The following is a 27639-nucleotide window of genomic DNA, read 5'->3' as shown; positions in this document are numbered from 1 at the left end:
GGGAAAATTCACTGCTGCTACAAAGAGTTTTGTATTTGGAGATTATGGCTGTCACTGTTCTTTGGTGAAGTTACAGAGCCTCAGAAATGGCTTAGTAGCCCTTTGCAGATGGATGGATGGATATCAATGTTTTTTTCTGAATTTCTGACTGTGGCATTATGAACTTATTGAGTCTTTAGAATGTAAGATGGTGCAAGAATTATTTAGGAAATGTCATGTTTGTAAAGATGCACAATGTCAGCTGTGAATGCACTGTATCAATGGCAAGACTGAGAACATTGCCTTAGTATGAATACATTTAAAATTAACAATTCTAGATTGTCCCTAATGTGTGCTTGGTGTGTGTGTGTGCCCTGCGGTGGGCTGGCGCCCTGCCCGGGGTTTGTTCCCTGCCTTGCACCCTGTGTTGGCTGGGATTGACTCCAGCAGACCCCCATGACCCTGTAGTTAGGATATAGCGGGTTGGATAATGGATGGAAATAATGTGCACCATATATGAAGCACTTGATTAAAATGATTTAGTATATTGGTCAGCTTTAACAACTGTAAACAATAAATAACAATAAATAAATACATACATAAATAAATAAACAACAAAGAAATGTTTTCCTCTTACCTGAATGAATTCCAGCTCGAATCTGCAGCTGAGTGTTTGGTTTATGTGGAATTCTAAATGTTCTGCAAACAGCAACAAGATCAAGAGCCATGCAAGCAATTTCACTGGCATGTTTAATGCCATTCTCTTTTGGTACTCCTGATACTACCATGTCTGAAAAAAAAGATTTTTTGTTTCATTATTTCAACAAAAATTAAGTTCTAAAACAGTCAGAATCAAGTAAAAGTATAATCATTGACCGATGAATTACTAAAACATCTGTTCCTGAGGCCTTTTTCTTGCTTTCTGGAGGTCCGGATCTAATTCATTGCAGTTGGGTGGGTAGCCAGAGCCTAATCTGGAACATGGGGCAGGAATGAAACCAGGACTGGATGCCAGTCCATAGCAGGATACACTCACACAAATCTTTCCAATTCTGAATCACCAGAGAGCCCAGCCTACATGAGGAGCCCATCAATATTTGATCCCAGTGTATTGGTGTTGTGAGGCAACTAAGCTAAACACTGTGCCACTCATCAGGTCAGGGTCTCTTTGATCAGCACTTTGAGTTACGCATGCATTTTCATTAACTCACATGTTAATTTAGAGTAGCCAGTTAACATGCCAGTATGTTTATGAAGTCATCTTGTTCATCAACCATTCTGCTTATCATCACATCTACTGTAACTATATATTGTTTTTCAGGTGTTAAAGGTTTTATTAAACTGTCATATTACTTATAAAGTATTATACTTTGTGTGCTAAGAGGAGGAGAGTTTCAGGGCCAAAGCAGGCCTTTCAGTACCAATGAAAAACTGGACATCCAGCCCTTTACTGTATGTTATGTAACTGATGTCTGGTAAAGGTAGGTGAAAGCAGCTGCAAGTGAGTTTGGTAAAGCTTCTTTGCTAGTTTGACATTTATAGTTTTTCATTACCCACTCATTTGCTTGGCCGCATTAACACAGACTGTGTTGACTTTGAGTGACAAATCAACCTAGAATGCAGGCCTTTTGTAAGTGAAGGAAATCCAGAGTATATGAAGAATAACCCATATTCTGAGACAGCAGCATTTACCTCTGCACTATCAGGCTTCTAGATAGATAGATAGATAGATAGATACTTTATTAATCCCAAGGGGAAATTCACAATTCTATGGAATCACCTACAAAAAATAACAGTTTGCCAGAAATAATTAAAAAAATAAATAAGAATAAAATAATGTACATTTCCCTAGTCATAAAGGTCTGCTTTAATCTGCAGTATATGTAAAGCCCATTTAATATTGTTTTTTGTATCAGTATGCTGCTGCTGGAGTATGTGAATTTCCCCTTGGGATTAATAAAGTATCTATCTATCTATACCTGAATATTAAACTTGTTATTAACTACTGTTTTGAGTATAGTTATTAATGGTGTGCAAACCACACTACCTATAACCTCTAAATCATTTTTAGTCAATTTGTCTTAGGAACATTTCTCATCCTTTAAAGCATATATGAAATCTTCATCTTGTTCAACCAAAACATCTTATTAAAAAAAACCCAAAACAAAGTATAAAAATATAACACACTGCACATGCTTGACAGAGTACAGATTGTTGCACAGAGCAGTGACTGGTGCAATCAATGGAAAACCAAATGAAACTGTGAGTGTGCACCGATTGTTCTCATTTCTTGCAAATGATACAATTAAACTATTGTGTTTCCTTACTTGTACCTTACTTTCTGCTTTGCCTATTTGGGAAATGTGGACAAATGGTGCCCTGCAGTAACAAAGCAGTATCTTGTGTGTTTGCCCTGGATCATGATACATGGAAACTGCCAGGAATCTCGATATTTAGGTAATGGTGCGATAATACTGTAATTTGCTTACAATACTGGGCAGCTTATTAAGTATTACAATTTAGTTCTGTAGTATTTTGCAATATCTTTTTTTTTTTTTTATTGAAAAAGTAGAAATCATATCACTTATAGGCAAAAATGTGTGGCTGTTGGCCAATAAATGAGACTAAAATGTTTCATATTCATTTGTATATATCAATTTAATACATACCAATGTGCATTTTACATATTGTTGATTATACCCATGTATATTCACAGATGTATTACAGGTCTTTACAACATTATCATGATGTTTACACAATTATTTATTTGGCATTTGTGATTACAACAGCTGAATATCTATAGGTTTGTGGGGTCATTAATATACAGAGTACAGAGAAATTCCTATTTGCATGTGACAAGTGATTTTAACTGAGGATTCCCTGACATAAAATTCTCATACTCTTCTGTGCACAAGAGGAAGTAATAAACCTGGAGTGAAGTGACAACCCAAGTTTGTAGATTGCTGGAACACTTGATTTTCATATGCATGTCTCCTACTAAGTTCTTTCTTTTCTGTAACACTGCATTGCTGATGTTAGCGGCGCATCATCCAGAAGATGGAAACAATGCAGTTTTGTTATGTAAGTATCAATAAATGCATTACCTCCAGACTCTCACATGTGCCGCAAAAGCTTAAAAGTTCTTCAAATACTCAGCCCAATTATTGACAGAGCAGTTTGTATTAGAGTCTCTGCGGCATTGCTAACATTAGTGATGTGCCATCTGTGGTTATACAGAAACAATTCATTTTGTCATGCAATTGTATTAATAGAAGGCAGCGTATCAACATTTTTATGGATGTTAAATTAAAAAAAGATGAAAAAAAATCCTGATGTTTGTCTAGAATGTATCAATGATATGCTGTAAAAAAATATTGCAATACTCCACCACAGCAATTTTTGTTTTCCGAATTCCACTTAAAGCCTGAAGCTACAGGCCGTGATTAAAACACAAGGACTATGTTTTGTGCAAGAGACATAAAGCCTCTGACCTCCAGAAATGTAATTAATTTGGCTCACTAAAAATGTATTTATCTGTTTTGTAAAACTGCTTAATCCAATATAGGATTGCTATCAAATGGAGCAATAAGCACAAGGCAGGAATCAACAAAGGACAGGGTACAGTTGACAGTTACCAATTAACACACAGATCTTCCATGGGTGGGATAAAATCTCATACAGACCTGAGATGAATATTCAAACTAATATATTAGTTTATTATATATTAGTCTACTATACAGGTAGAGACACAAGCCAGGACATGGACTTTTGAGTTGTGAAGCACTATCACTAAGAACTGTACCACCATGCCACCCTACCATCCATCCATCCATTTTCCAACCCGCTGAATCCGAACACAGGGTCACGGGGGTCTGCTGGAGCCAATCCCAGCCGACACAGGGCACAAGGCAGGAACCAATCCCGGGCAGGGTGCCAACCCACCGCAGGACACACACAAACACACCCACACACCAAGCATACACTAGGGCCAATTTAGAATCGCCAATCCACCTAACCAGTATGTCTTTGGACTGTGGGAGGAAACCGGAGCGCCCGGAGGAAACCCACGCAGACACGGGGAGAACATGCAAACTCCACGCAGGGAGGGCCCGGGAAGCGAACCCGGGTCCCTAGGTCTCCCAACTGCGAGGCAGCAGCACTACCCACTGCGCCACCGTGCCACCCTACCACTTAACCCATAATTTCATTATTCTGGGGATATGCTGCATGAACGAAACTGTTACAAGAATACAGGAATCAAGATAACAGCTGGTTCACTAATAAAAAAGTGATTCCTATATGAGATTGTCTAGAGAAGCACTATTAGTAATAATATCACACAGAAACAGTCAACTATTTATAAAATATGTTTAATTTACAATGTAAATACAATAATTTGACAGAAAATTTACACACCACTGCAGCATTAGGACATCTACACTATGCTTTCAGTTTAGTACTAAATAATTCACCCTTTCGTTGATTTTCTGAATACTGCACATACAATATGGCTGAGCTAGCTCTTCAAGTCATTCATAGGATACAAAAACAAAACAAGGATTGGATTAAGAGGGTTTAAGGATGCTTTGTTATATTTTACATTGCAGCTTTCACGGTGAACACTGTGCCAAAGTGCTTTAGATGTAGAGTATCCAGCTATCCATTAATTTTCAGACTCATCAACTCAACAGCTGCTTACAAATTTCCATAACAGTATTGCAGACTCAGGTTTAGCAAATATCAATTATATGAACAAGTAAGGCAGCATATTTCATTTTTAGTTATTTTTGTAAATGGTCTACTAGGAAACATTCCAAACTGTACCATTCCGACTCTGTTCAGTCGCTGATGTTTGCAGCCATTGTGCCATGGCAGGTCCTGGGGCCGGGGTTGCTGCTGGCAGTATGGTGCATGTGGTAGTGCACAGTATGATGTTTACCTTTGAAAAGCTGCTTTTAGCTTAAAAGAAGGTATTAGAACTTACAGCTATGACAAAAAATAAAGAAACTTGAATAGACAATAAGTGTCGTAGTTTTAAAATGCAATGGTGTGGAACTTCAACTTTTAATTTCAACAAAAAGATAAAAAGATGCATTATTTAATATAAAATTAATTAAATAAAAGTCAGAGACAAAAATGCAAACAAATCTGTAGCCAGGTAAGTTTGTACATAAAATCAAATTTCTTTTATCCACAAAATATAATATCTAAAGTAATAAAAATAGAATTATGGATTTCTCCAAGTACTTGCATTTTGCAGGAACAAAAAGGCACAGTCGTCATTATGAAGTGTGTAGTTTAACAACAAGCAGGAAAATTGCATGCGATATTCCAGCTGTGTTCAAATAGCCATCCTTTGTGTACACAACCATTTCCAGGTAAAGTATAATACTAATGTGCAAGACAGACAGCTTTGAAAAATGATCAAATTAGTAATGCATAACATTAGTATTATTTTTATTTTTCTATCATAGTTGGTTTCTCCAAGTAAGCATATACAGTAGCTGTTTTCTAATTTTTCTCTAGGTGGACAGCTGGTTTCCTTTAAACTTGGATCTGAAAAGGCCTGGTACAGTACATTGTATTGCTTGTATGTATGAACACTGAAGGGTTTAATTTGTTAAATATAGAAGTGTATTCTAGTGGGCTGCAGTGCTGTGCCTGGCAAAGAAAAGAAAAAAAAACTGTGCCAGTCCCTGCATTTCCCTGAACTTTACCAATATTAGTTTATGGTGTGTGTGTGAAGAACTGTGAGGGGAAAAAATATGAGTACTATTAAACATACTTGTTGATTGTAAAGGTTTTTGTAGTTAGATATGATGTTATAGAATTATTATTTTTGTAGGTACAATATGTCCAGCATTGCATCCAGTGTTAGTATAGTAGTGTCTATATTAAGTATATTTTTAACAAAACTAAAGATTCCTCTGGAACACATGTACAAGGTGCATAGTTATACTGTGTGTGTACTGCACTAGATTGCATGAACACATATTGTATACTTGTTGGTTTGAAAACAGGTACAGTAAGAACTGCTTGATGTGCCAGTGAGTAGCACTTCTGGATCCTAATTCACATTACATACCTGAAGTTTAAACTGTTCTAAAGCAGTTTAAAACATCTGGTTAGAATACCTGAAAACTCTAAATAGGCCCTCCATGAATTAATGTGTGTTTTGATAGGTAAATCTATTCAGAATGTGACCCTGCTTTACTTCTTGATTTCTCAGCATGTACCAATGGTACAGAAAATTGGTGAGTGGTTATTCATACATTAGCTGTTACTCAAGGTCTGGAGCCATTAAAATGTTTTAGAAATAGACAGAAATTCACTCAAAACACAATACATTTTTATGTATTTTCATTTCCTACTTTTTGATTTTCTATGTTGTTTTGAATGTTTATCCTGGTAGTCTAGAAATGTATTATTTTGTTGAGTAATTTGGTAAAAAGTATAATGTACTTACATGCATCCCCTATCGTTTCAACCTTGTACACATCATAATTATCGATAATTTCATCAAATGTAGTGTAAAGTTTGTTTAGGAATTCCACAACTTGGTAAGGAGTGCTTGTACTTGAAAGTTGAGTGAATCCAACAATATCGCTATAAAACAATGAAAACAGTAAAATATAATTTGACGCAATAAAAATAACACTCAGATGCAAATTGAATGTGAATCTCTTACCAGTTAAGTTAGCCAAGACAAAAATACAGTGTGTAAGTCTTTAGTTACAGTCTTTTACCTAGTTTTCTCTTTTATTCTAGTTTCTGTGTGTTCAAATTAGCTTCATCAGCAACTGTACACTATGAACCTCTGTACATTAATGCACCCATAGTTTACAGGCAATGCTTTTTTTTTTTTTTTTTTTTTTTACACACTATGAATTCTGCTATGAATAATTGTTTGTCTATCCATCTATCTGTGTATCATGACAAACCCTTTCAATTAACTGTATAAGGACATTAATGATACTTAAATAAAACTCATTACATTACCCACATAAAAATAACTCAAATAAATTTAAGATATTAGGACAATTCAAATGTAATGTACTGTTATTTAACATATTTCTATTTATTTTAATAAAACTTTAGAAACCCCTAAAGTAAGGTTGCAGTGTCTGGAGCAGCACAGGTGCAAGGTGGGAAACAGGCCTTTATAGAGTTCTGGGCTATCGCATCACACAAATGCCCACATCCACATTCACACAGGGCCAATCTGGAATATGGAGGAGTAGTCAGTCAACATATCCTGCATGTCATTAGAAATGTGGGAGGAAATCTAGAATAACAGAAGGAAAACCTATGCATGAGTAATTTTATGTTTAATTCAGATTTCAATTGTTTTTATTTGAATAATAATTTCTTAGTTTTATTTTGAAGGCAAAGTGACATGAATTATCTGATGTTTTAAAGTCACTCCCAGTCAAGCCTGGATGTATGAGAACATGTGTCCTTCTTAGACTGTCCAGTTATTTTGCTTTTCTGCTTTGTATACAGGTGCTGGTCATAAAATTAGAATATCATGACAAAGTTGATTTATTTCAGTAATTCCATTCAAAAAGTGAACCTTGTATATTAGATTCATTCATTACACACAGACTGATGTATTTCAAATGTTTATTTCTTTTAATGTTGATGATTATAACTGACAACTAATGAAAGTCCCAAATTCAGTATCTCGGAAAATTAGCTTTGGCCTGGTTTATTGCAGCAATGTGGTGTGGCATGGAGTCGATCAGTCTGTGACACTGCTCAGGTGTTATGAGAGCCCATGTTGCTCTGATAGTGGCCTTCAGCTCTTCTGAATTGTTGGGTCTGGCGTATTGCATCTTCCTCTTCACAATACCCCATAGATTTTCTATGGGGTTAAGGTCAGGCGAGTTTGCTGGCCAATCAAGAACAGGGATACCATGGTCGTTAAACCAAGTGCTGGTAGCTTTGGCACTGTGTGCAGGTGCCAATTCCTGTTGGAAAATTAAATCTGCATCTCCATAAAGTTCGTCAGCAGCAGGAAGCATGAGGTGGTCTAAAACTTCCTGGTAGACGGCTGCATTGACCTTGGACCTCAGAAAACACAATGGACCAACACCAGCAGATGACATGGCACCCCAAACCATCACTGACTGTGGAAACTTTACACTGGACCTCACGCAATGTGGATTCTGTGCCTCTCCTCTCTTCCTCCAGACTCTGGGACCTTGATTTCCAAAGGAAATGCAAAATTTACTTTCATCAGAGAACATAACTTTGGACCACTAAGCAGCAGTTCAAAGGCGAGACGCTTCTGACGCTGTCTCTTGTTCAAGAGTGGCTTGACACAAGGAATGCGACAGCATTGCATACGTCTGTGCGTGGTGGTTCTTGAAGCACTGACTCCAGCTGCAGTCCACTCTTTGTGAATCTCCCCCACATTTTTGAATGGGTTTTGTTTCAAAATCCTCTCCTGGGTGCGGTTATCCCTATTGCTTGTACACTTTTTTCTACCACATCTTGTCCTTCCCTTCGCCTCTCTATTAATGTGCTTGGACACAGAGCTCTGTGAACAGCCAGCCTCTTTAGCAATGACCTTTTGTGTCTTGCCCTCCTTGTGCAAGGTGTCAATGGTCGTCTTTTGGACAACTGTCAAGTCAGCAGTCTTCCCCATGATTGTGTAGCCTACAGAACTAGACTGAGAGACCATTTAAAGGCTTTTGCAGGTGTTTTGAGTTAATTAGCTGATTAGAGTGTGGCACCAGGTATCTTCAATATTGAACCTTTTCACAATATTCTAATTTTCCGAGATACTGAATTTGGGACTTTCATTAGTTGTCAGTTATAATCAAACATTAAAAGAAATAAACATTTGAAATACATCAGTCTGTGTGTAATGAATGAATCTAATATACAAGTTTCACTTTTTGAATGGAATTACTGAAATAAATCAACTTTGTCATGATATTCTAATTTTATGACCAGCACCTGTATTGAATAATTGTTACAGTACACATTTTCATTTGGTTTTTGATCTCACTTTTTAAATTTTCATATTGTTTGGAACTCATTTGGGAATATTTTAAAATCATTTAATTTCATCCAATTTTTTATTTTTATTTATTCAACATGGCAGGTCAGTTATATGACTACAGTAATCATTAATTACAGGCAGAGTGGTGGTTCTGTGGCTAAGGATCTTCACTGCCAATTGGAAGGTTGCCGGTTTGAATCCCGTAAATGCCAATATGGACTCTGCTCTGTTAGGCCCTTGAGCAAGGCCCTTAACCTGCAATTGCGGAGTGCTTTGAGTAGTGAGAAAACTGTTATATAAATGCAAATAATTATTATTATTATTAAAAATTATTTATTATTATGTTTGTGATGGTTTTAACCAGATTGTTTAATGGAATCTTGGAAAGTGAGAGGATGCCTGAGGAGTGGAGAAGAAGTGTACTGGTACTGATGTTTAAGAATAAGGGTGATGTGCAGGACTGCAGTAACTACAGGGGGATAAAATTGATGAGCCACAGCGAGAAGTTATGGGAAAGAGTAGTGGAAGCTCGGTTAAGAAGTGAGGTGATGGTATGGTTTCATGACAAGAAAGAGCACCACAGATGCAATGTTTGCTCTGAGGGTGTTGATGGAGAAGTTTAGAGAAGGCCAGAAGGAGCTGAATTGTGTCTTTGTGGACCTGGAGAAAGCATATGACAGGGTGCCTTGAGAAGAGCTGTGGTATTGTATGAGGAAGTCGGGAGTGGCAGAAAAGTATGTAAGAGTTGTACAGGATATGTACGAGGGAAGTGTGACAGTGGTGAGGTCTGCGGTAGGAGTGACAGATGCATTCAATGTGGAGGTGGGATTACATCAGGGATCAGCTCTGAGCCCTTTCTTATTTGCAATGTTGACAGGTTGACAGACGACATTAGACAGGAGTCCCTGTGGACTATGATGTTTGCTGATGACATTGTGATCTGTAGCAATAGTAGGGAGCAGGTTGAGGAGACCCTGGAGAAGTGGAGATATGCTCTAGAGAGGAGAGGTATGAAGGTCAGTAGGAACAAGACAGAATACATGTGTGTAAATGAGAGGGAGGTCAGTGGAGTGGTGAGGATGCAGGGAGTAGAGCTGGCGAAGGTGGATGAGTTTAAAATACTTGGGATCAACAAAGCAGAGTAATGGGGATTGTGGAAGAGAGGTGAAAAAGAGAGTGCAGGCAGGGTGGAATGGGTGGAGAAGAGTGTCAGGAATAATTTGTGACAGACGGGTATCAGCAAGAGTGAAAGGGAATGTCTAGAGGATGGTAGTGAGACCAGCTATGTTATATGGGTTGGAGACGGTGGCACTGACCAGAAAGCAGGAAACAGAGCTGGAGGTAGCAGAGTTAAAGATGTTAAGATTTGCACTGGGTGTGACGAGGATGGATAGGATTAGAAATGAGTACATTTGAGGGTCAGCTCAATTTGGACAGTTGGGAGACAAAGTCAGAGAGGCGAGATTGCGTTAGTTTGGACATGTGCAGAGGAGAGACGCTGGGTATATTGGGAGAAGGATGCTAAGGATAGAGCTGCCAAGGAAGAGAAAAAGAGGAAGGCCTAAGAGAAGGTTTATGGATGTGGTGAGAGGGGACATGCAGGTGATGGGTGTAACAGAACAAGATGCAGAGGACAGAAAGATATGGAAGAAGATGATCCGCTGTGGCAACCCCTAATGGGAGCAGCCGAAAGAAGAAGAAGAATACTCATAATTTACTCTTTTGATATTGATTTCACAGGGTTTAATTTGGCAAATAATTATGTTGAAGTCTACTACAAATAAAGCAGACCTCTTCTATATATGGTAGGCCATCAGTTTAATTTTCAACCAGATACCTTCATGTCTATTTGGATTTCATTATTTCTTGCCATGACATTCTTGCTTTAGATCAAGTGGCAGATTTGTTGTGATTTTTGTGGATGTTGCTTTCATTCCATATTTTCTTGGTTTGTGTCCAACTGCAGTGCATACACAGCTGCTTGAATACTAGTTGATGAGCAACCTAAGTATGATTACTTGAAGGCCATTGCTTCTTAATTGTCAAGGTGTAGATTACAGTACCCAATTAATTACTGTGCTTATGAATCTGTAGAGTGTTCAAGGTTATTAGCTACTAATGGGGAAATTCATGGTTCAGTTAACCTAAATAGTTTGTTCCTAGATGATATCTCTGTGCCAAGTGGCTTAACATTTAAAATGTATAAAGAAGTACATTTATGGAAGTTAAAAGGAACTTTGACTTCTATTTTAGCTTTGACTTCTATTTTATTTTGCTTTGTGGACTGTTTCTATTTTGCTCTTGACATTTTCTGCCACATGCTCACTGTTTGTATTGTATGTTATATTGAGATATACTGTACACTAGTAGGAAATGGTGCAGTGAAAGTCATGTGAGATGGGGTTTAAGTAGAAAAATGCTGATCCTGAATGATGACTTTGCAATTAGATAAGAGGAAACTGGAATTGCTCATCATCTTCTCTATCATTCTGAACTGAATTCATTCTGTCTTTCTTTCTTTCTCTCACACAATTCAAACAGTCAGCAAGTGGAAATAAATGTTGAATCAACTTATCATATGGTAGGTTTCCCTAAAAAAGTGGTCATTTAGTATATACAGTATATGAAGTTTTCAATAACTAATGTCAAGCTACTCAAAGTTATCTAAATGACAAATGCAATTTTTTTTTTTTTTAACAGTTCAGCCTACCTGAAAAATACCGTTGCACTGACATAACTTTGAGCTTGAGATGGTTTTCCTTGTCTTAGGTCATCAGCTACTTGTTTGGGGAGCATACCTGCAAACAAGCAACTGAGATTAGTAGTGTCAGAAGTATTATAACTGTTAGAATATCCTATCATCTCCATCAAAATGTTTATTGATAACATTTCAAAACCATAGATAATTTTATTGCTGTTATAAATGTGCAAAACAACACACATATACAGTACTACAGATATGATAAAGGACGAAATTTAATTGTTGCATACAAAGCTGCCAGAATTGTCCTATTTTGTAAGACACTACTACTCTACACAGTGGTGCTGCCTGCATTATAACTTACTGTACAGCAAGCGATCTGTTTTTTGCTTTTCATGCATCAAGTCCTGGGTCCGTTCACCTACCAACACTTCCAGGTGTTTACTATATTTTTCCATCTACAAAAATAAGTTAAGAAAGCAGTGATTGATGGAAAATATGAACACTGAACAACTGTTAGTATAAGGCAAAATATAATTTAGAAATTGTGTGTGGATGAAAATTTAGCAAATGTTTAAATGTATAAATTCTGAGTGCTGGCTTTGAGGGTGCAATATTATTTCATTGCATCCAAAATTGTCATCCACAGTTATTTCAGAATCAGAATCACTTTATTGGTAGCATGTGAAACATACCAGAATTGACATTGGTTGGGTGCAAACATGAAAAACAAGACATTACCAACACAAAAGAGCACAATTACAACCCACCATTAATCCAACACTGTGCAAACCGCTACACAAATCCAACAATTTCTTGAATAAAAAAAACATCTGCAAACTTTAATAAGTTAACTCAATAAAACGATACAAAATAATTAATTCAAATAGTACAGTGTGAGCAAATATTAAGTATTTACGAATACACAGACAGCATAGTAACCATTTATATTTTACAAAAACAGTTATGAACAGCTGGGCTTTGCTTTCAGTTTATACTAATTGTAGATAATACAGTTTATGTATAGTACAATTAAACAACAGTATCATTTCAATGTGTTTACAATAATAAGGTAAGACAAAAGTTCAAAAAGTAAACTGTAACAGGACAAAAACAACTTCTAGGAGGTAGCAAACCTAACCTATTATAGAAATAAAGGAAAAGAAAATACCACTCAGTGTGATGCTGCAAATGAACATTGAAAGTGATGTTTTTTTAATTTAATTTCTAAATCAGGAAGCATTGGAGATATGTAAAAATATTCAGGAAGCATGTTGGTTTTAAAAAGTCACAGTGTTGCCTGTGGGGATAATAAAGAAACTGAAGATTTGAGACTTGAGGGAAAGCTTATGAGAGATGAGTATGTCCCGATGCAGCACTAATGGGGGAGGCAGCTTGAAGGATGAGGTCTCCAGGACTCTATACAAATACAAATCTTATTATGGGATATATCATCTACTGTTAAATTCTGCTCTGTACTTCAAAAATTTATATATATATATATTTTTTTATTTCTTACTATATTGAGAAATTGTTCTGTGTACTGTACTGTATTGTATTGACCCCCTTCTTTTGACACCCACTGCACGCCCAATCTACCTGGAAAGAGGTCTCTCTCTGAACTGCCTTTCCCAAGGTTTCTTCCATTTTTCCCTACTAGGTTTTTTTTGGGAGTTTTTTCCTTGTCTTCTTAGAGAGTCAAGGCTGGGGGGCTGTCAAGAGGCAGGGCCTGTTAAAGCCCGTTGCGGCACTTCCTGTGTGATTTTGGGCTATACAAAAAAATAAACTGTAATAAACTTCTGGAATTAAAAAGTACAATTTACTATCCAGTGACCTCAAGGATGCCACCATTTTGTGACCTCCTGCTTGATTACCTTTTTCAAATTAATCTTTTATACAGAAAGATTAAAATGATTTGGGTAGATTTGAATAATTTGGTGAGAACTTGTACAGTGCAGTTTTCAACATACTGTAAGCCCTTAAATGTTTTATCACCGAGACTAGCAAACACAAAATTATATTTGTTAAAAAACTGACTTCATGGAATGTCCAAGTTTTCCAGCATCAGTCATTAACAGAGAAGTTCTAATGTATATTATATTTAAAAGAAGGTTTTGCAGAAGCTATATCAGGATTGTAATTTATTGATAGTTTAGGGTCAGTTTTGATGCCAGGGTTTGTGAACATGAAAAGATTTACACATATAAATTATCTAACCCATTAAATTCAATTTAAGGTTGTGGGTGGCCAGAAAACTTGTCAAGCAATCTCACAAATGTCTTTGGAATGTGGATGGGAAAACAAAAGTGCTTGGAGGAAAACACAAACAGAGAGGATGTGCAGACATGACATAGACCATGGCTGAGTGTGGAATTTGGACCCAGGAGGCTGGACCCATGAAGTACCAGTGCCAACAAATGTGCCATTGTGGATAGAGACAGATATTGGTAATTCTCATTTTTAATCCAGTAATACCCATGAGAGCTGCTTCAGATTGCAGTGGAGGTAGCTTGGGTATCTAGTGAAAATATCTCAAAGGTACATCATCTCTGGGAAGTTTAGACATTGTTTTGTTATGTGTTTTTAATTTGCACAGTTATACATGTGTAAAATAATGGGGACCTGTACTTTTTGGTAATTTGGTAAATCTCTATATAAAATTCTCAGTTACTAACGGCCAAAGGTCATTATACAACTTTTTCTGCAATTTTCAGTCACAGACTTCATTTACCTACTCTTAGTGAATCAGAGGCAGTTGTAAAATTCACAGGCTTGCTTTCAGAAAAAGGAGTGAGCTTGTGATACTTTGTAAACATAAAACTATGCTGGAAAATTGTTACACGGTCACCTAATGTGATATACTCTGAAATTACTAGTCGAAAAATATGACATGCTCTGGTGACAAGATTATCAACTGTAATCATCAAGACTGACATCCTCCCTAACTAGAAGTCGTTTAATGTGACATTGGCTAAACTGGATGGGAAGAAAGCACTGATTTAGTGGATTGAAAACAGCAACAGATTGGGGCACCTTGTAATCAGTGTTAAAGCACTGCCATCAATGACACAAGAAGGAAACTGAAGTGCGGAATACTAAGTGAGACTCCTAGACCTTCTTCATATCTTAAGGAAGCCAAAATGTGAGCATTATAATAAGGTGTTACTTATTTACCATGCTCTCATAAACAGCCATTAATGGAATGATACCACTCTCTACTATCTGTGTCAAATAATATGAAAAACATATAAAAAGCAGCAGATTTCATAAAAATATGAGAACTGGACAGCAGAACTCACTATACAAGTAGACATAGGGGATGTGTGTAGGGTGGTACTAGAGGCAGTATTGTATGTTAAGAGTGTGCTGTGAAATGTATTATATGGCTACACTAGACAACAAGCTGTCAAATAAAGAGACCAGTGTCACCAGCAGAAACTTTATCTAATTTCTCCTGTTGTATTGGTCTTTGATCATCTAATAGTAATGTATGCAGACTGAAACAAATCAATGTACAGCATGTTTGTTGAAGGAGGAATATGCATATACTAATGAACTTGTCTGGCATTTGAGAGCTTGATGGACAGTCTGCTTAAAGCTCTTTGACTGGTACTGCAATTTTATCTTACAAGATATTTAAAAAGCTTAACAAATAATCTTCATCTCTGCAATTACAATTAGTAAAGGCAAGAAAAACAGAAACATTATTTCAAAAACCTCTATTAAACAATATAAAGCAGTCTGTAACCTTTATTTTTTGCAATAGGTGCAAGATTAGATTATGATATGATATGATTAAAACTTTAACATACCAGGTTCATCATCATATCCACAGGGCTCACTTTGCTTGGGTTTATTCTATGCAGAAACTTTTTTATTTGTTCAAATGTGGGCCTTTGAGTGACATTGTGTGTTCTGCACCTTCTTATTAGCTATGGAAGAGAACATATGCAAGAATTACACAAGGGAAATATTAAGGAAGGTGAAAGGCAAAGAACAATTACTAATGTGTAAAAGGAAAAAACAGAGATCGACCAAGATGTTTTATATAGCCCCTTTGTACAATGAACACAGCCTGAAGGCACTTTACATGTGAAATATTCATTGAATTTGAATGGACTATGTTTGATGCCAGCCACCTGCAAGAAGGTTATGGGTGCTTGTCATGTTCATTACTCTGAGACCCATTTGTAGACACCTGTAGTAAAGGGCAATGTCAAGTTGAAGAAACAGAGCATCCATGCAGTATTAGCAGGAGGGTCTACAGATTTGACTTAGAGTTACCAGCAGACAAAAAAGGCAGCAGCTGCAGTAGTTGCTGACTTATGTTTCATTTTCTGACCAGTTTTTCTCTGCTCTTGTGGTCCACCACATTTCCACCTCTTTTGTCAGTACAGGGAAGCTATTAACCAGGGTGGATACTCCCTTTTCAGAAGGGTTGATGCGGCAGTGCCATTGGTTGACGTTGGGTCCATCTGTGTGGCCAAAGTTGCTGCAGTAAACAAAAAGCTCCATAGTGGCAAGGATATCAAGGCATAGGTGAGGACTGGAGATTATCTATTTTGGGAACGTAAAGATTACATGCTTGCTTTTTGCTGGTAATGTCTGCTTGGCTTCATCTGACTGTGATTGCTGGCACGCATAGGAATGGCTCGTATCAGAGGGAGATATGGTTAGAGTGACAATCACTACCTCTAAATCTGAGGTCATGGTCCTCTCCCCAAAAAAGATTGGCTTCTTATCTTCAGGTAAGGAGTGTAAACAGTAGCTCCAAGCGGAGAACTTCAAGTACCTTGGAGTCATTTTCATGAGTGAGAGAAGAGGTGATCATGTGATTAATGAAACTAACTGGTGCAGCAGCAGCAATCTTGCAAAGGCCACTCCAGACCATTATGATGAAGTGGGAACTAAGTCACCACTTATTACACATCCTGATCATCACCTTTGGTCATGAGGTCTAAGAGCTGACTGAAAATATAAGATTATGAATAAAAGTGACTTAAATGAGGTTTCTGTACATGATTTCTGGGGCCACTCTTCATGATAGGTTTAGAACCTCAATTTTTAGAATGACCTTGGAGTAGACCTGCTGCTTCTCCAGACTGAGAGAAGTAAGTTGAAGTGTTTTTGGGTAAGTAGTTAGAATGCCTCCTTGTCTCCGTCCATGGGAGGTGTACAAGGCACATCCCACTGAGATGAAACCCAGAAGCAGACCTAGGACATGTTGGATGAATTATATCTCTCAACAGGCCTGGGTGCATCTGAGAATTCCCTAGTAGGGATTAGGACAAGTCGCCGAGAACAGAATGGCCTGGTCAGCTCTGTTTAGCATGTTACCACTGCTACACTCTTCAGAATAAGTTTAGTTAAAAGAGAGGATGATAAATATTATTTTTTGTCTTTTCGTTTTCTTAATTGCTTCAGCACATTACCAACAGTATAACACACAGGTGGGCAACGTCAGTCCTGGAGGGCCACATTGGCTGCAGGTTTTTGTTCCAACCCAGTTTCTTAATGTGAAGTCAATTATTGCTGACCAAGCAGTTATTGCTAAAATAACATTTTTCTGCAGCATTTTAGAGGTCTCGCATATTAAGGTTCCCCACCCATAATTGATTATAATAATGATTATTGTAATTTCAGGCTTAAACGGAGGCATTCAGTGTTTTTAATGGCTTCCTATTAGCAAAGGAGCCAGCAGTTCTCCATCTAACTTGTTTCTATTTACACCTTTATGGATTCATCATGCACTATTTGATTTAATAACACCCTTAAGAAAAATATGTGACAGTCTGAAAATTATCCATTTTAGGCTTCAAATTATTTGGATGATATCCAACAAATCTTTAATATAAGAACCTAACATTGAAGACTAACAAACCATTAAATTAAATAAGGTCTGAGATTTCAAGTATTGGTTTCTAATTAATCAGTTGGGTTGGAACCAGCAGCCACTTTGGCCCTCCAGAATCAAAATTGCCCACCCCTGGTATAACAGCATTTCACCATCATTAGTCCCTAAACACTGTTCTCAGCTTTATTTTCACCCCAAAAAATAATGCTCAAAATTGTTTATTAGGCCATTTGATTACTCAAAATAGCACTATGTGTGTGTAGTTTCCTGCATTTTTGTTAGTATGATATGCATTCCAAGATCTTACCTCCACATATTCAGATGGGCAAGGACACGAGTTTTCTGATTTGCCAGCTATTAACTCAGGTAAAGGAGGGCAGCAAGCATGTTCAAGTGAACTGTCCTCAGTCTGTAAAATGTAAATATTCACTTTCAGAAATCTACTAGCTTTCTGTAATATTATTACTGATTAAAAGATTTGAGTGTTATATATATAATAAACTTCACAGCTCCTGTAGATCTGAGTTTTGTGGACCTACAGGGGCATCCTTAAGTATTCCCCAACTTAGAACAACAGCTAGGATTTAGTTAAGCGACTTCACAGAAATAAAGGTGGGTATATTGGAAAGTAAGGTCATATGAAAGAACTACAACTACACAGTAGTGTCCTCACTAACACTATGGTCAGCTTTCAATTGCTTGAAAGAAGTTTGCAAGTCTGACTACTCCACGAGTAGAGGTTTCATAGTATGGTTTTTGGTCGCTGCAGAGATAAAGTACTTAGTAATTATGGTTGGAGGAGCCCCCTCTACCAGCCCCAGCTCCTAAATGGCATTAGGAAGATTGCCTGGGCTGAAACCAGCAGTCTACACATTCAAGTTTTTGACTGTGGTGCCATTCACTACAGCACACCTTATTTTTCAGAAATTTTAACTTCATGTACTTTCACAAAATGATAAACCATAAAATGGAACTAAGGTTTTTTCAAATAATTGCACATTACTGATGTTTTCCTCCATCCCCTTTATTGTCAGTCAGTTGGTCATTGTCCAACCCGCTATATCCTAACATAGGGTCACGGGGGTCTGCTGGAGCCAATCCCAGCCAACACAGGGTGCAAGACAGGAACAAATCCTGGGCAGGGCGCCAGCCCACCGCAGGACACATATACACACCCACACACCAAGCACACACTAGGGACAATTTAGGATCGCCAATACACCTAAACCTGCATGTCTTTGGACTGTGGGAGTAAACCCATGCAGACATGGGGAGAACATGCAAACTCCATGCAGGGAGGACCTGGGAAGCGAACCCCAGTTTCCTTACTGTGAGGCAGCAGTGCTACCACTGCGCCCTGTTATTGTGTGTCACAAAAAAGCTTATACTGAAATGACATTTTAAAGTATTTGCACTTTGACTGTGACATTTAAAACAATAGTATTATGGAATTCATTCTTGTGAATTAAGTATTAGAAACATTAAGTAATTTTATAACAAAAAGCACTTACTGGGACTGGATCACTTCTAGTTGCAATTTCCAACAGTATAATTGAATAACTGCAATCAAAATAAAAGCAAAGTCCTCAATTAGAATAAGACATAAACAGGAACAAATACAAAATGCTAGAAGAAAACCATGAACACATAACTTAATTTGTGACATTATGTATCATAGTGAACATCAAGGCATAAACCTACAAGAAAACATTCACGGATGTGGATGGTAATCAGAGAACTAGAAATCATATCTTTGCTGCTAGGCAGCATAACATACAGGAGAGCCAGAGTACAGTGCATCCGGAAAGTATTCACAACGCATCACTTTTTCCACATTTTGTTATGTTACAGCCTTATTCCAAAATGGATTAAATTCATTTTTTTCCTCAGAATTCTACACACAACACCCCATAATGACAACGTGAAAAAAGTTTACTTGAGGTTTTTGCAAATTTATTAAAAATAAAAAAATTGAGAAAGCACATGTACATAAGTATTCACAGCCTTTGCCGTGAAGTTCGAAATTGAGCTCAGGTGCATCCTGTTTCCCCTGATCATCCTTGAGATGTTTCTGCAGCTTAATTGGAGTCCACCTGTGGTAAATTTAGTTGACTGGACATGATTTGGAAAGGCACACACCTGTCTATATAAGGTCCCACAGTTGACAGTTCACGTCAGAGCACAAACCAAGCATGAAGTCAAAGGAATTGTCTGTAGACCTCTGAGACAGGATTGTCTTGAGGCACAAATCTGGGGAAGGTTACAGAAAAATTTCTGCTGCTTTGAAGGTCCCAATGAGCACAGTGGCCTCCATCATCCGTAAGTGGAAGAAGTTCGAAACCACCAGGACTCTTCCTAGAGCTGGCCGGCCATCTAAACTGAGCGATCGGGGGAGAAGGGCCTTAGTCAGGGAGGTGACCAAGAACCCGATGGTCACTCTGTCAGAGCTCCAGAGGTCCTCTGTGGAGAGAGGAGAACCTTCCAGAAGGACAACCATCTCTGCAGCAATCCACCAATCAGGCCTGTATGGTGGAGTGGCCAGACGGAAGCCACTCCTTAGTAAAAGGCACATGGCAGCCCGCCTGGAGTTTGCCAAAAGGTACCTGAAGGATTCTCAGACCATGAGAAAGAAAATTCTCTGGTCTGATGAGTCAAAGATTGAACTCTTTGGTGTGAATGCCAGGTGTCACGTTTGGAGGAAACCTGGCACCATCCCTACATTGAAAAATGGTGGTGGCAGCATCATGCTGTGGGGATGTATTTCAGCGGCAGGAACTGTGAGACTAGTCAGGATAAAGGGAAAGATGACTACAGCAATGTACAGAGACATCCTGGATGAAAACCTGCTCCAGAGCGCTCTTGACCTCAGACTGGGGTGACGGTTCATCTTTCAGCAGGACAACGACCCTATCATCCAACCTGATGGAGCTTGAGAGGTGCTGCAAAGAGGAATGGGCGAAACTGGCCAAGGATAGGTGTGCCAAGCTTGTGGCATCATATTCAACAAGACTTGAGGCTGTAATTGCTGCCAAGTAAACTTTTTTCACATTGTCGTTATGGGGTGTTGTGTGTAGAATTCTGAGGAAAAAAATGAATTTAATCCATTTTGGAATAAGGCTGTAACATAACAAAAGTTGGAAAAAGTGATGCGCTGTGAATACTTTCTGGATGCACTGTAAGTCAGATCTGACCTACGTACTGTATTAACACGGACATCACAGTGGGTACTTGGACCAAACAGCTCATCACAACAGGCTGCTCCAGTATGTGCAAATCTGTCCTTTGTTAGTTTTACTGATTACAATTTATTTTTGATACATTAAGAGGTTCATTCCCTCTGTCATTATTTCTTTTACAATAATTTTATTTTTATACTCTTCCCTCAAAGGCTTGCTGTAATACATACAGTATTACACTACTTCTGGCTGGCTCTATTCATTTCGGTGCCTCAAACCCAAATACTGTAGCTCCTCCATACAAATATTTGTAAGAACTCTATCAACTTTTGTCTATATTTCTGGCATGGCCTCTAAAGCAGCTGGGTTGTGCCACCACCACCATGTGTCCCACTATGTATCAGGGTATTTCACTCTCAAGATGGTGCAGTTGATGCTCCTTTTTGTCACTACCATGCAAGTCAAAGAGAAAAGCAGTTGTTAAGCTTAACATCGAGATGGTTCACTAAAAGCACCGATGTTCATAAGTGACATATGTCCACCAAACAGAAGTGCATATTAACGTGTTTTTGTATATTACAATTTTTTTGTTTTTGTAAATCGTATGTCATGTTTTTAACACAGTCAATTACTTTAACCAAATCAGCTTGTCACTCAAATTGCTTCCTACCTAAAAACATCTCCTGCAAATGTGGGTTCATAATCAGTCGACTGGACTTCAGGTGGCATGTACACTTGCATCACCCTCTGCTGGTATGAGGTGGGGTTTTCACCAGTTTCATCCTTTCTATATGTTGTCAAACAGTAATCTGTACAAGAAAAATCCTCATAATTATGCTGTATGGCACAGTACATAGAGCAGAGGAACACTTACAAAAGCAAACTGTACTGCTGGAGCTGGCTGAAATCATTATAGGATTTCTCATGCCAACATTTACTGGCATGTACATTCCTTTTTTTGTAATTTTTCTTTTTGTCTCTTTTCTCCTATATATTCTGCTTAATAAGAAAGTAGTCCAATTTGTAGTGCTAAGAATTATGGTATTTCTTTAATTATTCTCTGTGTGTGCTTGTAAGGATAGGGTGGTACAACGCACAGTTGGGGTCCAATAGGATTATAAGAAAGAGGAAACCCCATACCAACAGGGTTGGTAATTATTGTTGTCCAAACTGGACCAATATTCATGCCATCTCCAGAGTAAAGAGGGACTGAATGCCTGAGCCGAAATATACCCAAAACTGGTTTGCTTGTGCAGATGTGCCCATAATGTGAAAGCAATCTAACATTTTGTGATCATTTTAGAGAATGGCAGAGATGCCATTTAAGACAGCAAGGAAAGAAAGCAAGCAAAAGTCAGACAAATGTTATCGCTATCATCCGTCAGAGCAGTAAATGTGAAACAAGCTCATAGTATGAGAGGTCCTGTTTTGATTTTGTGATTTTTTTTTATTTAAATACATTCTTAAAATATGTTTGGCCTTCTCTTTAAACAAATCTTAACTTCTACTGTGAAGCTTGTTCTTAAATAAAATGTCTACCATGTCATCTACGTGCCTGACAAAAACCTAAGACAGTGATGTCATTGAACGTACCACCCAAATAGCAAAACATAAATAGATAATTCCTAAACAACATATACGCAGAAACTAAAAAAAACAAAACTTTTTTTTAAATGTTAGAGTGAATGTTCATAATGAAGGTCAAGTTGTTCTGTAACTTAAAAACAGCCAGAGTTATACATAAATTACACTGTAAAAATATAAATTGAAAGTCTATTTGCCAATATGGAATTAGCCCCTTTAATTGGAAAAGTGTGCACAATTATCAGTGTTAAATTTAATTCAGGTGGTTTTTCCTGTATACTTTTTGTTAATTCATAACAGGTTTTTATTAAAAATGTCCATTTGAGCTATTTTGGGACCTGGGAGTTCTTAAATACAATAGATAATATCTAGAGAATGTATCCATCAAAGAGATGGTTTCCAGATAGGATTTTTTTGACCAAGCAGGGCCATTTTCTCTTGTTGGTGGCACAGTTCTAATCAAGCCGGGGTCCGCCTTGGAGTTTTGTGTGCAATTTGTTGTAAATGTATTATGACAATGTTTGCAGGATTAAACAACTTTATTAGATGGGTAGACTGTTAAAACTGGGACATTCTGATATTTTTCAGTTATTTATCAGGAAGTATAGTGTAAAACTGGGGCTGTCCCTGTCACCGGGATGTCTGGTCACCGTAGTAAATTATAGTGGAAGATGAATAGTGAATCATTATAACTTAGAGATGATGGAGGTTTAGTGTAAAGTGAATACTGAGTAAATATTTATTTACTCTGTGCATAATGGCTTACATGCCACAGGGTCCTTTATTGATATTACAGATTTGATATTGGTATTATGTCCTTTGTAGATATAAATATAGATAAAGATAACATTTTGTTTTTCCTTTATACTTTTATATTTTGGAAGATCATTTAACTTGCCTGTTTTGAGTAAAAGTATTGGGAGGGCTGAGGTGCTGATGCGTTAGTTCTCTTCTGCGTTTTCTCAAACAATGGCCTGCATGCGCTCAAACAACCACTGACAGTAACTTCCTAACCGTACATGCAGTCTGCTGGTGTTTCATTAACTTATCTTGGGGCTCTGTTTACAGTAAGTAGCAGCTATCGGAGGTGAAAAACAGCAAAATATACAAAATATACAAACTGGTGTAACTGCTGTCAAGATAAAATTGATACAGTGAACTAATTCCTAGCTGAAGTTGCATGGGACATTTCTTCAGTGTAAGATAAACTAGTTCACAAATTTGCCAGTTCTCCTCAATGGAAAACTTCAAACTGTGTACAGCATAATCTGTTTGAGATATCTTAATGAAAATTGAACTGTCTTGACAAATTTCTTTGAAGAATAAGCATGCCACATTTCAACAAAATTGGTCCAAGGGGGCTGAGTTGTTTCATGTGGAGAGACAGGCGGACAGAAAAACAATAGCTACTGCAGTAGATGCTTCACACCTTATTTGTGAAAACACATAAAAAGCAGTAAGCTTGTGACACCTGAAAAATGTTTTTTATACATTATAAGACAACTGGACTCCACTTTCAAATGCATGTCTAAATTAAAAATTTGTTAGAGCTGCTGCCTTATAGATATAGTGTCTTAGGTTTGAATTCCGTGCCCAGTTATTATCTTTGTGCAGTTTGCACATCTCTCCTTGTCTGTGTGGATTTTCCACCAGGTGTTCTGATTTTCATCCCACAGAGGGGAGGTTAATGAAAAATTCCAAACTGATCCTGTGTGAGTGCGGATGTCTGCATGAGTGGGCCCTTCAAGGCCTGTTTCCCTGCTTTGAATGACTGGTAATCATCCACATCAAAGCCTCCATCCCAGCTGATCTAGACCAACACCAGTTTGCCTATCGGTCAAACAGATTAACTGAGGACGCCATCTATGTGGCTCTACATGCTGCCCTCTTGCACCTGGAAAAGCCCAATACCTATGTTAGGATGCTCTTCATTGACTACAGCTCTGCATTTAATATCATCATACCTAACCAGCTGATCAAAAAACTCTATGCACTAGAACTTGCTCCATCCATATGCAAATGGTTACTGGATTTGCTCACCAAACGCCACCAGTCTGTCAGGATGGGCAAACACACATCCTCCACTCTTACCCAGAGCACTGGTGTGCCACAAGGATGTGTACTAAGTCCCCTTCTCTATGCACTCTTCACCCATGACTGTCAACCCATCCACCAATCAAACATTATTGTTAAATTTGCGGATGTTACGACTGTCATTGGGCTTGTAACAGACAACAATGAAGATGCATATAGGGAAGAGGTTCAGAATCTGACAGCATGGTGCAACACCAACAACCTGGTCTTAAATACCAAAGAAGTTTTTCTGGACTTTAGGACCACTAAAAAAGACCAATCACAGTCCAATAACAATCAATGCAGATGCTATGGAGAGAGTTTCCAGCTTTACGTTGCTAGGAGTCACCATCTCAGAGGACCTGTCCTGGGCTGACAACAACTTGGCTATAATAGGCAAAGCACACCAACGCCTCTATTTTCTCAGGAAGCTAAGGAGAGCTGACCTCCCCCAGAAGCTGCTGGTTAATTTCTATAGATGCACTACAGAGAGCATCTTAACTACCTGCATGGTGGCCTGGTACAACAGCTGCACCAAGGCTGCTAAAGAAGCCCTGCAGCGGGTCCTAAAAACAGCAGAGGCCATTACTGGGACTGAACTGCCATTACTCGAACTCTCGTATAACACTCACTGTGTGAGAAGGGAAAAAAACATTCTCAAGGACAAAACTCATCCTGGAAATTCTTTGTTTGAGCTCCTCCCGTCAGGAAGACGCTTTAGGTCAATCCGTGTACACACAAAAAGACTAAATAAGAGATTTTTCCCATTTGCCATAAATTTCTGAACTCTGAATCTCCTCAGTCTGAGATCATTTTTAATTGAACATGTGCAATAAGCTATATTGGTAATGTGCAATATACTAATGAATACAATATAGAATATGTAATGTACTATCCATTAACAGGTGCAATAACAATGTATACTGCTATACTTTGAGCAATAATAATTTGCTCTGGTTACTTGATCACTTAACACTGTATATGACATATTTGGAATTATTTGACTTTTCTTTAAATGCACCTTGGGGCTGTCACAAAAAGTAAGTTCGTTGTGTTGCACAATGACAATAAAGTGCTTGAACTTGAACTTGCACCTACTGATGCCATGATAGGCTGTGACCACTAGATTCAGCATGTACTCCTTTAACAAAATTCAAGCTGTATTTTCTGACATATCTGAATGCTATGCAAGTCTATCACTTTTCAGAAAAGTTGTTAACTAAATCTCTCTTATTAATGTAGCTTCTTGCAAAAACAATGAAGGAGTTAAATTTCTATGGTTCCACAAAGAAACAAGTGGCCAATTAAAGTACCCCATTCATAATGCATGTACTTAGATTTGTTTGCAGCACATGCTGAATATGCATAAACATTTGCCCCTTACTATGATCTAATTGTTTTTAAATCAATGTTGTATTTTCAATAAGCAATTAGTTCAGAGTAGTTTTTCTATATAATATGAACAAAGGTTCTATCAGGTTGATACAAAACCTGAGAGGCAGTGCTGTTATGTTTAACATCATGAGTTATAGGAGCTTCAATTTTATTTCTAAATGCAATCAAGCTGGCTGAAACTAATATGCAGCTACTCACTGCATTTACATCCTTGAACTCGTCAATGTTTAATCTAATTTCTGCTATTTCCACAGATATTTCTATTGGAGATCCATGCATTGCTGCGGCTTGGCAGTTCATATGAAATTCATTCTACCTCTTTATCAGACTGTTTTGTTCAATAATGCAATACAGACTTTTTAAATATAATGATTCATCCCCATGATATATTCTGTTGTTTTGATTAGATATGTTTGACATCTAAATTTATGCATTTAAGTCTGGCACCTGGTTTCTGGCCTTGCGGAGTTCAAACACGCTCTCTAGGTCAGTGTGGGGTTTCCTCTTAGTGCTGCATTTGTCTTTTTACCGCCACAGAGAAAAGCAGGTAAGGTTAATCAGCAACTCAGATACACAGCACAGTAATTTCCTTCCAAGTCCTGAACTAGGAAATCTCTTCTTTTCAGTAAATGCACCAAAGCAAAAGAAGAATCAGATTCAATGGTTAAATGGAATGCCGAATTAGCAGCCTTAGATCTTTATTTTATGTCACTACATTTTTTCTATATATTCAAGGAATTTACTATTCTTAGACTAAATGGCTTTTATATAAACTTTTAACTGTGATGTTATACATTGAAGAAAAATGTGTAGGAATAACAGATTGACTGATGTTAATCAATGTTAATCTCTTTTGATTTGCTACTCTTAACCCATCCATCCATTATCCAACCCGCTATTTCCTAACTACAGGGTCACGGGGCTACTCTTAACCATGACCACTCAAACACTGAGGGTAAATTATCCTTGTTAGCAACATGCTTTGTCGGCTAAACGAATTGTCTCTTCAAAGCAGCATTACGTAAGGAAAGAATGGTCTCTAAGCTGTCTATGCACATTTTCATGGTGAAACTGAAGCTGTGTGATATCTGCAATGGTAATCTCCATCTATGAACAACTTATAAGAAAGGGGTGTTCAGGGTAAATAGACCAACAGATGGAAGGCACAGAAGGAGTCTGGAAAGATTAATAATTTTTAAAAATTGACTGGGGTTAGAATATCGAAAGACACTTATCAAACCCAATTGTTAAACCGAGAACACTAAACCAGAAGTCGTAATCAAAATATAAAAGCAAAGATCACTAAACCTGTATAATTTGCTCACATCCAATACAATTGACAAAACAATAGCTTTTAAAAGAAATCTGAAAGCTTGTATACAAAAAGTTGTGAACTGGCATCTTATATAGACAGGGCATGATGACACCATTGGTCATCTGATCGGCAATGGACATAGCAACCATACATAATATGGTCTAATCTATATAAAATAGCATTGAATAATTAAAAAAAATTAAAAATGGAATTATCAGAATAAAGATAAAAAAACACAAAAAACATATGTAAACAGTCAAAAAACTGACACTGTCCCTGGATGCAAAACTCTACATTCATTACTTTTTTTAAGCAAGAAAAAACTTAATTTATTTGGCATTTTCTTTCTCAAGATTTTTGACTTTTGGTTTTGATCAAAGTGTGTCCTGAATTTGAGCCTGTCCTTTTGAATTGGTTGCTAATCTTTGTGCGCCCCAGTATTCTGACCTCTCTACTTTCCAGACATGCTTTTTGCTTTTGCCCTAGAAAAGATCCTCCTCACTACGGTTAACCTTTCTGATCTGACTATTGTGGAATGACCAAGACAACTAT

At 37.6% G+C, this 27639-nt stretch overlaps 1 protein-coding gene across 1 annotated transcript in view; it reads right to left on the bottom strand.

The window, feature by feature from the left end:
* The window catches only part of LOC114654133 (atrial natriuretic peptide receptor 1-like), a 74062-nt gene that overhangs the window by 5293 nt on the left and 41130 nt on the right, over positions 1–27639 (bottom strand). The window contains exons 14-21 of the mRNA XM_051929460.1: positions 21391–21529; positions 19056–19104; positions 17852–17953; positions 15503–15622; positions 12055–12148; positions 11700–11787; positions 6446–6585; positions 617–769 (exon numbers count right to left, since the gene is read on the bottom strand). Coding sequence (XP_051785420.1) covers positions 617–769; positions 6446–6585; positions 11700–11787; positions 12055–12148; positions 15503–15622; positions 17852–17953; positions 19056–19104; positions 21391–21529 — 885 coding nt within the window. The remainder of the gene's footprint in view (positions 1–616; positions 770–6445; positions 6586–11699; positions 11788–12054; positions 12149–15502; positions 15623–17851; positions 17954–19055; positions 19105–21390; positions 21530–27639) is intronic.

This window comes from Erpetoichthys calabaricus, chromosome 7, assembly GCF_900747795.2.
Source record: "Erpetoichthys calabaricus chromosome 7, fErpCal1.3, whole genome shotgun sequence".
Taxonomy (NCBI): domain Eukaryota; kingdom Metazoa; phylum Chordata; class Cladistia; order Polypteriformes; family Polypteridae; genus Erpetoichthys; species Erpetoichthys calabaricus.
Note: the sequence above shows the minus strand (reverse complement) of the source record. Positions and strands in the feature narration are given on the sequence as shown.